This window comes from Pteronotus mesoamericanus, unplaced genomic scaffold (genome assembly GCF_021234165.1).
Source record: "Pteronotus mesoamericanus isolate MK-2021 breed Mesoamerican mustached bat unplaced genomic scaffold, CSHL_Meso_final contig_20, whole genome shotgun sequence".
Classification (NCBI taxonomy): domain Eukaryota; kingdom Metazoa; phylum Chordata; class Mammalia; order Chiroptera; family Mormoopidae; genus Pteronotus; species Pteronotus mesoamericanus.
In genome coordinates, this window is record NW_026555085.1 from 4,305,690 (window position 1) to 4,317,770 (window position 12,081).

At 56.8% G+C, this 12,081-nt stretch overlaps 1 protein-coding gene across 4 annotated transcripts in view; it reads right to left on the reverse strand.

The window, feature by feature from the left end:
* Positions 1-12,081, reverse strand: part of GRM4 (glutamate metabotropic receptor 4) — a 116,252-nt gene that overhangs the window by 35,953 nt on the left and 68,218 nt on the right. For 3 of the 4 annotated variants that reach the window (XM_054569230.1, XM_054569231.1, XM_054569233.1), the window contains one exon: positions 1,910-2,045. In XM_054569230.1, coding sequence (XP_054425205.1) covers positions 1,910-2,045 — 136 coding nt within the window. Of the gene's footprint in view, positions 1-1,903; positions 2,046-12,081 lie in introns of all 4 variants that reach the window. The other variant, XM_054569232.1, reaches the window with a different exon arrangement.

Consider the following 12,081-nt stretch of genomic DNA (forward strand, 5'->3'; position numbering starts at 1 on the left):
TCCAGACCCCCAAACCTGCTGCTGCTGCCCGCCGCCCCCCCATGCAGGGCACACTCACGATAGGTGCGGCTGCTCTCAGAACCCACACCCACAGCCCTATTAATACCCGCTTGCATCCTGCCACCAGAAATGACCAAGCTTCCATCCCTGCAAAGTCACCTGGGTTTATTTTTATTTCTGTTTGCTTCTAGAAATGCATGTGGATTTCCCAGAAATGCCCCCACCTCCCACGACACTTCCTACAGCCACTTGAGTCCGCCTAAGGCCCTTCCCCCTCCCCCAGGGGCCTTCATCCCTCCTTCCCAGCTCAGGGTCCACCTGAGCTGAGCATGAGTCCTGGTTGGCGGCACATCTGGGTGGGGTGTGAGGCCTGACTAGTGCTGGGCCATGGGGTGGGAGTGGGAGGCAGGAGTATAGGGACTGGTGACTTGAGTGAGGAAAAAGAGCTCAGGAGGGGTCCCATCCCCTCCACTGTCCCCATCCCTGTCCCCCCCACCCCAGAGCTGGCTGACCTATGGGGAATAGGAACCTCCAGAGCCGGAATTAAGGAACCTACACATAAGCTTTGAGGGAGGTCAGGAGCAACCTCTGTGCTCAGCTCAGAGATGTCGGAGGGACTCTGAGGGAACCCCTGGTCCTTGGCTGCCTGAGTTACCTCCATGACAGCTGGTCCTTAGGCTTTTGAGGCCCAAATGATGTTCCAGAACTTCCCCCTCCATCCCTGAAGAGACCTGGCAATGCCTCTTGCGGGAAACCTCTTTTCCTCTAATTCAGGAGTCCAGGATGGGCTCTTTACCAAATGGAAAAAGTATTGGAAAGGATGGGACCCAGAAAGGATGCTTGTTAGCAACGGGGAGGGAGCCGATGGGTGTGAGGAGGGAGTGGACAGTGCACAGGGGCAGGCAGGGGGGGCCTGAGGGCGCAGCAGGTCTGGCAGCTCAGCCAGCCACCTAAGGCGAGGCCTGGGGAGGGCCACGCCTGCTGCCTCACCCTCTGCAAATGCAGGGGCGTGCCTCCTCCACCCAACTCTGAGCAGAGACAGTGTCCCCTCAGGCTAGGGAATCACAGGGGCCCAGCCCATCATGGCCCTGACATCCAGTCTCCAAGAGGTGGTGACAAGGGAAAAAGCAGGAAGAAGGGAAGTAAATTAGGAGGGGGACCCAATGGTCATCTTTTAAAGGCCCCGAGTTTCAGACCTGTGACCCAGGCCCCGGAGGCAGACGTGCAGGGCTATAGGCGGGCCCAAGGTTTCTGGACTGCATGGTCCTGGCACATGGAGTCCGCCTGCTCCCATTCCCCAGGTGCAGAAACTGAGGCCCATGATGGGGACGATGCTGCCCATAGTGCGTGTGTCCCCAAGCCAGGACTAGACCCACAGCCTAGGCTTCCTCCCATTCCTCTGCGCTCATGGAAGTAAAGAGGGAGGGGAGGTACAGAAAGGTGGCCACCACACATTAGGCACCTACTGCATGCCAAACTACTCTAAGCCCTTTATGTCACTCCTGCATTCAGTTTTCAAACACTGTCAGGCAGATATCACTAACTCCTTTTTTTAAGCAGAAAAGAGGTCCAGAGTGGTGGAAAAACTTGCCTCAGGTCACAGAGCTAGCAGGAGAGAGAGCAGAATTAGAATCTAGGTGCTCTGGCCCCAAGCCCAGGGCCTTAGCCCCTCCATTAAAGTCCCTGCTTCCCATCGCTGGTCGGTAGAACGGATGCAGGACACAGGCAGAGGGAAGGGCAGGGGCGACCACTAGCACTAGCCTGTGGCCCGGCCTGAGGGGTGGCCCAGCCCCACACTTACTAGCCCACCTTACCCCTCTGGATCCCAGGCGGGGGTCAGACTTGTCTGGGAAGGTCCCCAGCAGGGATCCCTGGCCCCCAACCCCTGCCCTGCCGCCCTCACCCTCACCTGATGTCATCCTCATTGGCAAAGATGATGACTCCCCTGGCATTTGAGGTCTCCAGGAGGCGCCGGATGATCTTGTCAAACTCCCCTGGCTTGGGCTCCCGCGGTATCTTCACCGACTGGGCGATGCACACGCCCCCTGCAGGAAGGGGGCCGGTCAGCAGGGGCCGGACAGGGGAGCACCAGTCTCTCTCCCCTCTACCCCGCAACACACACTCCCTCCAGGAGAATGAAACTGGGAGCTGCCCAGGGTTCCACCATTCACCAGCTGGGTGGCTCTGGACATATCACTTAAGTTCTCTGTGCCTCAGTATCCCCATTATAAAATAGGCTGCTGGCAAGAAGCAATACAGCATCGTGTCCAGGAGCTATCTGATGGGGTTCAAATCTCAGCTCTGCTACTCACTGCTGTATGACTTCAAGGCGGTTCCTGAACCTCTCTCTGACTCAAATACATCAACTGAAGTGAAGATAAAAATACTACCTACTTCAAGGGTTGTTATAAAGCTAAGTGAGATAGTGCAGGTAAATACAATATTTGGCATATAGTAAGTGTTTAGTAAACATTGATTGTCTTCCTTGTAACCACATCATAAGGTTTTTTAGAGTGAATCTGAGGATGAGAGCAAATTGCCCACCATGGGCCATCAGTGCGCCCCACACCCGCCTCCCAGGTCTCTTGTCCCCAGGCCCTGTGCTCATCAGCAGGCCTCTCTAATGGCAGTGCTTCGAAAGGAGCGACTGGAGGAGCTCTGATTGGCATCAGGGGGTCTTTGGGAGGGAGCCCTTCTGTCACTATGGCCCACTACCTACTTGACTGGGTCCTCGGAGAGGGGACCCAGGGCCAGCCTGCCTCTTATTCACTCCTTTGCGAGAACCCCAGCGCCAAGCCTGCAGGAGCCTCCGGATGCAGGCAACACATCAGAGCCGGACTCGCAGCCAGGCTGGGTGGCTCACAGAAACCCTGGGGCCTCCGCACATCACGCAGCCAGCTGCCACACTCAGACGGGCCTCCCAGTGCTGGCGAGAGGCAGGTGTCACTCATGTATTTAAACCTCCCCGATCTCCTGGTACAAAAGCACTTGTGGGCCGCTGCTTCTGTCATCAACTACATTTGGCAGATGAGGAAACTGAGGCTCAAAGAAGAGACATGACTTGCCCAAAGCCACACAGTTTCCGGCCCTCCTGGGGTACAGAGGGCTACCCCCCTCCAGGGAATTAGACCCCCAGGGCCTCTGATGGCAGAGTCAGGGCTCAGTTGATAGGGAAGCATGAGGGATTATTCTTAATGACCCTTTATTAAGACCGTCACCCACCTCAGTGTCCTACTCAGGGGTCTTGGCCCAACTCCAACTTAAACAGGACCCCTTTGGGGCCCAGCCAATGCCTCAAACCATCCACCTTGGCTGAGCATCCCTGGGCCTCCAAATGGCCTCTTGGTCTAGGCTGGGGCCACCTGAGGTTTCTGCACAGGCTCCCTGCACCTCTGTGTCGAGGCTTAGGCTGCAAGGGGGACGCCACCCACCCCCAGCCCCATGGGGAAAGGTGCCAACACCCAGCTCCACCCAAAAAGGGTCTCTACCCATGGGCATAGCTGGCAACCAGGGAGGGCTGCCCAAAGGCGGTAACCCTGAGCTGGGTCTGAGAGGGAGGGGCGTAAGCAGCCAGGCGGGGGGCATTCTGGGGAGAACAAAGTACGGGGGAGTAGGAGGAGACTGTTCTGCGCCAGGTGCCTGCTGGGTCTGGGCCCACACAACACACACACTCTCACACCCCTGCCCCAGGGAGGTGGACCTGCTGCTCCTCTGCAGCAGGCAAGGCAGCCACCGTCCCTGCCCCCACCCTGAGCAGCACCCACCTCCCTTACTTTCTGCTCTTCCAGGTAGACCAAGCTCCTCACTCCTCTCCTAAGACACCCAAAGAGCTGCAGAAGCTCTGGAGAAGAGCATGGTTACCAGGAGCTCATGGGGAAGGAGAGGAGAGAAGGAGTGAGGGTCCCTGGGCAGGACTGGGCCCCTTCGGTCCTGGGTCACAGGGAGAGTCGAGGGGGCCCAGTCCACTGCCCGCAGCACTGGCCCAGCACCAATGGCAGCCAGGCGGACACTCAGCTCCAGCTAAACCCTCCATATGGTTGCTTTCCAGTTAGAAAGTGGGCCAACTGCAACATTTCTCCCCCATCTGGGGAGACAGATGGACAAGAGGAGGCGGCTAGATGAGGGTGAGGGTGAGCCACCTGGCTGCAGGAGGGAGGGGGGCCGGGGCCAAGGGGAGGGAGGCAGAGATGGGAGTTAATTGTTCTCCAACAGGGAGAAACTCATAGGTTAAGGACTCTTTCTTGGGCAATGTCCCTGTAAGAGGGTCATGGGATGGCCCCACCTGACACCCCAGGGCATATCTTGCCTGCTCCGTTTTCCTGGTGAAGGAAGAATTAGGTGACCACAGCTCTGTCAGCTAGAACGTGAGTCACAGGCACTTGAGCCCAGAGTGCGGTCTGAGCCGGGTGTGACGCTCTTACAGCCAAGAGGAGTGAGGGACTGCAGGGCGGTTGGGGGGTTGTACAGAGCTCAATGATGCTGGTGAAGGTTATAGAGCATCTAACCCACATTGCCTATTATCTGAGGGTGTTCCGTCACACTCATCTGAGGTCAGCATCATCAGCACAGCTCCCATATACAGATGAGGAAACTGAGGCAAAGAGAGGTTAAGTGGCTTCACCAAGGTCACACAGTCACAGGCAGAACAGGGGTTTGACCGCAGGCCGCCTGTCTCCCTCGGCCACCCTTTCAGCCCGTCCACTGTGTCATGACCAAGGCCACGTGGGGAAGGGGTTGGGGCGTGGAGTCAAGGGGACACCCAGGGCCCGGGAGCACAGGCACGTCTGGGCACAGCACCTGGCCGGGGGTAAGCACCCACTGCGGTCACTGCCCCCAGGGTGAGAAACCAAGTGCGAACGGGGCCCCTTTGCATCGCTACCCAATTGCCAGCATGGCCGCTCAGGGAATCCCAGAGCAGGGCCTATGGGGCTGGCTCAGCAGGGTCCTCCCTGGAGCAACACGAGCTCCCTGTAAGTGGGTGGGGCAGCATCTGCCTCGACTGCCCGCCGGCCCCCTTCCATGGCCCGGGAGGACCAGCATTTACTGGGCTTCCCCTGCATGCCTGGCACTCAATGAATCCTCACACGCCCTGGGGGCAGATGCTAACAGCCCCATCCTACAGATGAGGAAGCTGAGGCACAGAGGAACTGAGTTACCTGACAGAGCTCACACAGCAGGTAAGCGGGAATGCAATCCGGGTCTGTGTCCAGAGCCTCTCAGGCAGAGGAAGAGAAAGCCTTGGTCACTGGGTCTCTGTTAACCCCCGTCTCCTGCAGCCCCTCCCCACCCCTGGAAAGACACCAAGTCACACACCAAGCCCAGCAGCCCTCCTGTGTCCAGCCGCTGCAGACATAGCTCCATCACCGTGAGACCGTGGAAACACTCCCCTGGGACACTCTCTTCAAACCTCTCGACCAAGGAGGGGGCACTTCTTTGCACCCTATTCCTTTCCCCCATGGTCTCTCTCATTGGATAAAATAAGAATCCATGAGTCCATAGTGATAGTGAATATGATCAAATTAAACCCACATAGCAAAGAACAAGCCCACTCCCTGTCTCTGGGCAGAGGCTGGAGCCTCCAACATCCCTGGCTCTCAGCACAGGATCACAAGGAGGGAAGAGCATGGAGGAGGAGTCTGGGGTTCCCCATCACCCCCTAGGCCATTTTGGATCCCCCTTGGCAAGCCCCTCACCCTGGCAAGCACCCAGTTGCCACATGCCAGCTGCAGACTGCTGCCTGCCAAGCCAGCGCCTCCACCTGCAGGGCCAGGGGCAGGAAGCCACAGCCACTCGCCAAGAACATCTGAGCATATGGGGATGAGGGGGACCTCAGAGACCTCCTGCCCAAGCCAGCCTTGGAGCGACAAGACTGAAGCCAGGGAAGGGCAGTGATGTGCCCAGGGACACACAGCAGCTGGGGCAGATCCCCCGCAGGTGAGGTTCTCATCACGGCACCAGGGGGTTTAGAAGCCAGGCCAGCCCTCTGACTGCTTTCCGTCTGCTTGTCACTGTGTCAGCAGAGCCACCAGCACTACCCCCGGAGTGAGGTGGGGCACCCATACCTCTCTGAACCCCACCTGCCCACTCACCTCTCCCAGCCCCCCAACCCCTACCCCCCTCACCCCAGTGCTGCAGTGAGAGCCCAGCCCACCCCCAGCTGTGGCGGCTCCACACCGGCCCGGGCTCCACACCTTGCTCTCACACGGTGCTGTCCCACCAGTCAAAACCGGCTTGCCCTCAGTCCCACCTCAAGGCCCTGCCTCTGCTACAGGAAAGCTGGACAATGTGATTAAGAAGTGCCATTAGAAGGCTTCGGAGACCACATAGTGATGTCCTGTAAAGCAGAGTACGCCTGAGGGTCTACCAGCCAGCACGTGCCCTTCCACATTGCGTCCCAGAGAACCCTGCACGTGGCGTGAAGACGTGCACGAAGACAGACTCACTACAGCATTGTTCAAAACAGCAAAAACCAAAAACTACCCAAATACTTCACAATAGAAAAATAAACTGTAGTGTGTTTGAGCAATGGACTGTCATGGAGTTCGGATTAATAAAAGAGTTCTTGTTAATCAGCATGACAAAATCCTGAAAACAAAATTGACTGAAGAGCAAATTGCAGCAGGATTTGTCCCATTTCTGCAGAATTTAAAAATGACATACTTTGAAATGACATTCGAACGCACACATAAGTAAGCAAAAGCTACACGAAGGCAGGAGATTCTGTCTGTTGGAGTCGTTGCAATCTCCCCAACACCTAGAACAGTGCCCGGCACATACTAGGTGCTCAATAAATGCTCACCGAGTGACTAAACAAGGACAAGAAGGGATCCCACCAACCTCAGAGTCATGGTTACCTCAAGGAAGGGAAGGATGGTAACAGGGCTCCACAGGGAAGCTTCTGGGCAATCCATGCTTTATTTCTTCAAAAAGTAATCAGAAGCAAATACGGCAAAAATGTAAATTCCTGGTAATGTGGACACCAGGACCCAGGCCAAACAAAACTCTCAGACACAAGTGACAGAGAAGGTGTTCCAGCCCTCACACGGTGCTCCCTGACAGAGAACACACCAGGGCACCCCCAAGCCTCCCTTCATCCACCCATGAAATGGGGCCACGTGGCCATTCCCCGCCCACAGCATTCGGGGTGCGCTGCAGGTGGGGGCTGGGGAGCCCTCCAGGGGCCGCCCTTCTCCTGCCAGCCAGCGGCTCTGAGATCCTACCTTCCCCCAAGGAGGCCTCTGACCTGGGCAGCCCTCCCCAGGTGCAAGCTGGAGCCCTGCACCTCCCCCAGGCTCCAGGCACCTGTCCTGATTTGAATGTGACATAGAGTCTCCACTAGCGAAACCTGATATCGGTTTCCTGTTGTATTTCTGGTGTCAGTGTCCTTTCCATTTGCAGCCTGATGACCTTTCCCAGTGTTCTCCAGGCCCAGCCAATGTATCTGTGGCGGTGTCTACCCCCACAGGCACTCCCCAAGGGTAGGGCTGGGTCTGTGTGTTCTTTCATTTATTCGTTCACTCACTCATGCATTCAAGAAGTACCTGCTTAGTTCGTGGCACAATTGATCCTTAGGAAACAATAGCAAGTAAGACCCCTTCCTTGGGGAGCTCAGAGTCTAGTTGGAAAAGAGAACCAGGAGAGAGTGCCAGCCCGAGGAGAAGCTCCTGCCCGGCGGGAACACACCTTGACAGGGTGCCAGGCTCGCGGCACACTTCCCCAGACACCGTTCATTCAACCGCACACCCTGCCCCCCATGCCACCGTTGCCTTTTCTTCATTGACTCCACACACGTTTCCTGAGCACCTAGGTTTCCACCCAGGTTTAGATGCTGCAAGGCAGCAGCGAGGACAGAGCCCTGCTCCTCGCACACAGCCCACGTCACAGGGCAGAGTGATGGAAGCCACCTTGGAGTCAGGGCAGAGGTGGAAACAAGCAGGCGTAGGGAAGGGGAGGCTGGGGCTGAGCCCGTCAGGCCACTTAATTTCCTCCTAGGGGACAGGGAGGCTCAGGCTGGGCCACAAAGCTGAAGAGGCAGAGGCAGATTTGGCAGATTTGGACGCTGCTTGGACTTTGATCTAGGAGTTGCTGCCTTGCCTGAGAGCCAGGGACTGAAAACACTTTGGACTTGTAAATCCCATCTTCAGTGAGGCTTCTCTGCTGAAATGACCGCATTTTCTGCCCTCCAGTGCCCGGACTGTCCACGCCTGGTCCCCTCCATCGGCACAGATGATCCAGGGAGCTTGTGTGAGGGCTGGCGCTCGGAAACCTGTGGGCACTAAGGTGCACCGAGCCGGGGTCAGTCAGCCTGCTCTCTGCCTGGAGGTGTCTGTCTCTCGAATGCCCCAAGGACTTAGGTTTACACAGAGTGTGATCATCGTACCTATGCTCATCCCAGCACCTCCTTGTCCTCACTCGGTGGCTCGCCCCACTCTGGCTATCTAAATTAGTCCTCCCCACCGTCCTGCAAGGCTACCTCCTCCAGACCTCCTGCCTTCAAGACCCCCCACCCTGGTGGCCTGGGAAGGCAGAAAGAAAAGACCTCCCACGGGAGCAGCCTGCTCTTGCTCATGCCTGTCCCATGCAGGGGACAGCCGGGGGACCTGGGCTCACCTCAGCCACATCCCCCAGGCCTGGGCAACCATCTCGCTCTCCTTCAGTCTTCTTCCAACTCCTTCCATTGTTCTCTTACTCGCCAAGAGACCTACCCTTGCCAGTCCCCAAGGCAAGGTTTAGGCCTTGCCCAGGAGGGAGCTGACTGGCCAGCCCGCAGTGTGGTGGTCCAGGTGACCAAGATAGGGCACTGTATCCACAGCTCCCAGGGGACTTGATGCCCACCTCCTTCTTGATCCAGAGCCCAGGGCCCTGGGGTGACATTATGCCACCCAAGCCACTTACTTTGCCCAAGCAGCACCCCAGGCTCTGGGCTTCAAACAAGGGAGGAAAAAAAAATCCTCCTCTAGAGCATCGAGCAATTTCCCTGCAGCCCAGCCCCGCGGGGGGCACAGCAAAGGCTGTCCCCTCGCAGCCCACGCAGGAGTGATAGCTGCAGGCGGCCAGCAGACATGGGCTCCTCTCCTCTTTCTCTTATCCTTTGGTTTGTCCTTTTAAATTTAAAAGGGGGAGAAAAACAATGAAAAGACAAATTCTAGGAAATCAAGTGGAAAAATCTACATTACAGCAAAATGTGAAGGCAGCAAGTGGCAATGTGGAGAGAAAGGGGGAAGTTACACAGCCTAAGGGGGGGTTCCCCAGGCTCCCCTAGGTTCCCAGAAGAGAGGGAAATGGAGAGAAGGCATGAGGGGGGCTGGCAGTCACCCTGGACCATATGGCCTCACGCATGCACACATGCATGCACACACATGCACACATGCTCACACCAACACAGGTGCTCACATGGGGCATCCGTCCTGTACTCCCACGCCAAAAGCAGGCCTTCTCCCCAAATCTGCTGTCAGCAAAGGGAGCTACTCCAAGGAATCAATGACTAATAAGGTGCCACTTTTGTTTTCAACTGGAAACGAAGCCTTTACCTTTGTTTCCTAAGTAAATGGAGCTCTGTGCCAGATTTCAGGCAGTAGAGCCGTGGCCAGAGGGGTGTTCTGAGGTTGGGAAGACACCCAGGCCCTGAATTAATGCCCCTAACCTGAGGCTATACCAGGGTGACCAGGATTGTGCAAGACAGTGGCAAGGAGGATTAGCTCCAGCTGGGTCTGGGGCTCCAAAGGAGGTGAGAGTCGGGAGCTGGGTTCAAGCCTGGTTCCCTGCCCTCGTTCCTTTCTGCTCCTGCTCCTGCTCCAGCCTCATTTTAAAGCCCAAAGCTGACACATGACTCCCTGCCTTCATGGCTTCCTGTGTGTGCCTGTGAATGTGTGTGCATGGGTACATTTGAGCATATGTACATGTGTGAATGTGTGTGTGTGCGTGTGTGTGCATGTGAGCATGTGTGCGCGTGGCGCTCAAGGGCTACATCTCCTCCTCAGGTCTGCAACATCCTACCTCACCCTGGTCCCTACCGGAATTCACCATCCTACCATATCTGCTCCTCAACACGTGCTTCTCCCTCAGCCAGAAGGGCCCCTGGGGCTCGTCAGTGATCCTCTGGCTCCTCACTGTAGCCATTCCCTTGCTGGGCCTTGGTCATCATCCTGGTGTCTGTCTTTCCACGTGGGGCCTCGCAGGACCCAGCACGCATGCTGCGCCTGCTCAGGACAGGCAGCAATCTATTCTTCCTGGATGAATTAGCCACCGAGTGCCCAACTGGCAGGGGTGGGAAGGCAGCATAGCGGGAGCTGCGAGCGTGGGAGTGGGCAGAGGCTCTGCAGGAATCTGGGGTGGAGACCTGCACTTGCTCAAACCTCCCACCTCCTCTGGGAGCCTTCCTAACCCCACGGCCCCCAGAACTCCCCTCTGTGTCACCACCTGGTCACACTGAGTGCCCAGACACCTGTGTGCACACACACTGGTCCACCACTTTGCACTTGGCACCTACTTTGTGCCAGGCTCTGGTCTACAAAGATAATCCACCCATAGTGTCTGCCCTGGCAGGACCCACCGTGAGCTCCATGCACGCATGTGGGCTGGGCGTCATGAAAACCGGGACACCTCTCTCAGTCCTGCCTTCTCTCAGGATTTTACTTCTCCATCTAGATGCAAAAGCCTTGCTATGAGCACTTAGGATATACACATGCGGAAGCAGGCCAGGTGAGGAAAAGTGTAAGATGGCTGAGCGAACTGGTGAGGCCCCAGAAGCCTAGGGCCCAAAGACGGCTGGGCCAGTTGAGAAAGACATGAAACAGTGGAGGCCATGGGCTCTTGGAGGGGGAGAGACAGTCACCCTGCTTTCCCACCTGGAGGCGTCTGTCTAATGCACTCCACTAAAGGGTTGTGCAAAGCATGAACACTGCACCTGCGCACAGCTTCCCAGCCCTCCAGCCTGAGGCAGAGGATGGTGGCTCCATGGCTTCCTGGCTGCGTGACTTTAGAAACGTTATTTAGCCTTTCTGAGCATCAGACTTTCCATCTGCAAAATGGGGGAGGACCTTAAAAAACTCCATCTTATGAGGTTGGAGTGAGGGTCAAGTATGATGGTGTTTGTGAAGGGCTGGGTCTGCCTCCTGGAGCCAATGCCTTTGGGGAGGTGGCAAAGCCCAGCATGGGGTGGAGGGAGCTGCTGAGGCAGAAGGGCAGGGGCTGGAAGGACAGGGACCTCATCACTCAGCTTGGGTCAGGACTCAAGGCTGGTGAGGTCCATATGTTCTGGGGACCAGAGGCACCGGGCTAAACAGGACCTGTGTCCAGGGACAGGGTTCTGGGCAGAACCCAGGGCCATAGCTTGGAAGTCCAGGGATTGTTTACGGCAGGACACACATCTCAGTCCCCTACAACACACACACACACACACACACACACACACACACACACACACACACAAATCAAAATCACATACCACACACCACCTCAACTTCATACAATCTCACAATCACAGACCGTCACAGAGAGACACCCAGCCTTACTCTACATCACAAGCATAAACCCAGAGACAGCCCCATACAGCCTCACGGCCACAGGGACATGCACATGGCCACACACACGGGCACTGACACACAGCTATACCTCCCACAATCCCACAAGCTCATGCAGAAGCCACATAGCTCCATATACCCGCACTCACCACACCAAGCCTTCCAGTCACACCCTACACATAGTCACACAGCCACAAAACTGCATACTGGCACACAAGTCATGTGCCCAGACCTCCCCAGAGCCACAACTTGGCACCCTTAATACCTCCCCTTTGCTACTGGTGCACAGGTGGCCTAGCTGGGAAGCACCAATGGGGGTGGGTCCCGTCTTTCCTCTGCAACCCTCTCCCTAGGCCTGCCAGACCCTCCGCTCATGCCCAACCCTGCCCCTGCAGAGAGATGGGCTGGATCTGGGGGTGCAGGGGACATAGGGGTATCAGAAGGCGGGTCTGGTGTGACACAGGAGGCTGAGTCTGGGCACAGGCAGGGCCCATGTCCCATCTCAATCACCTACTTGCTTGATGATAAAAGCCAGTTCATCCTGAGCCTCCACTTCTGC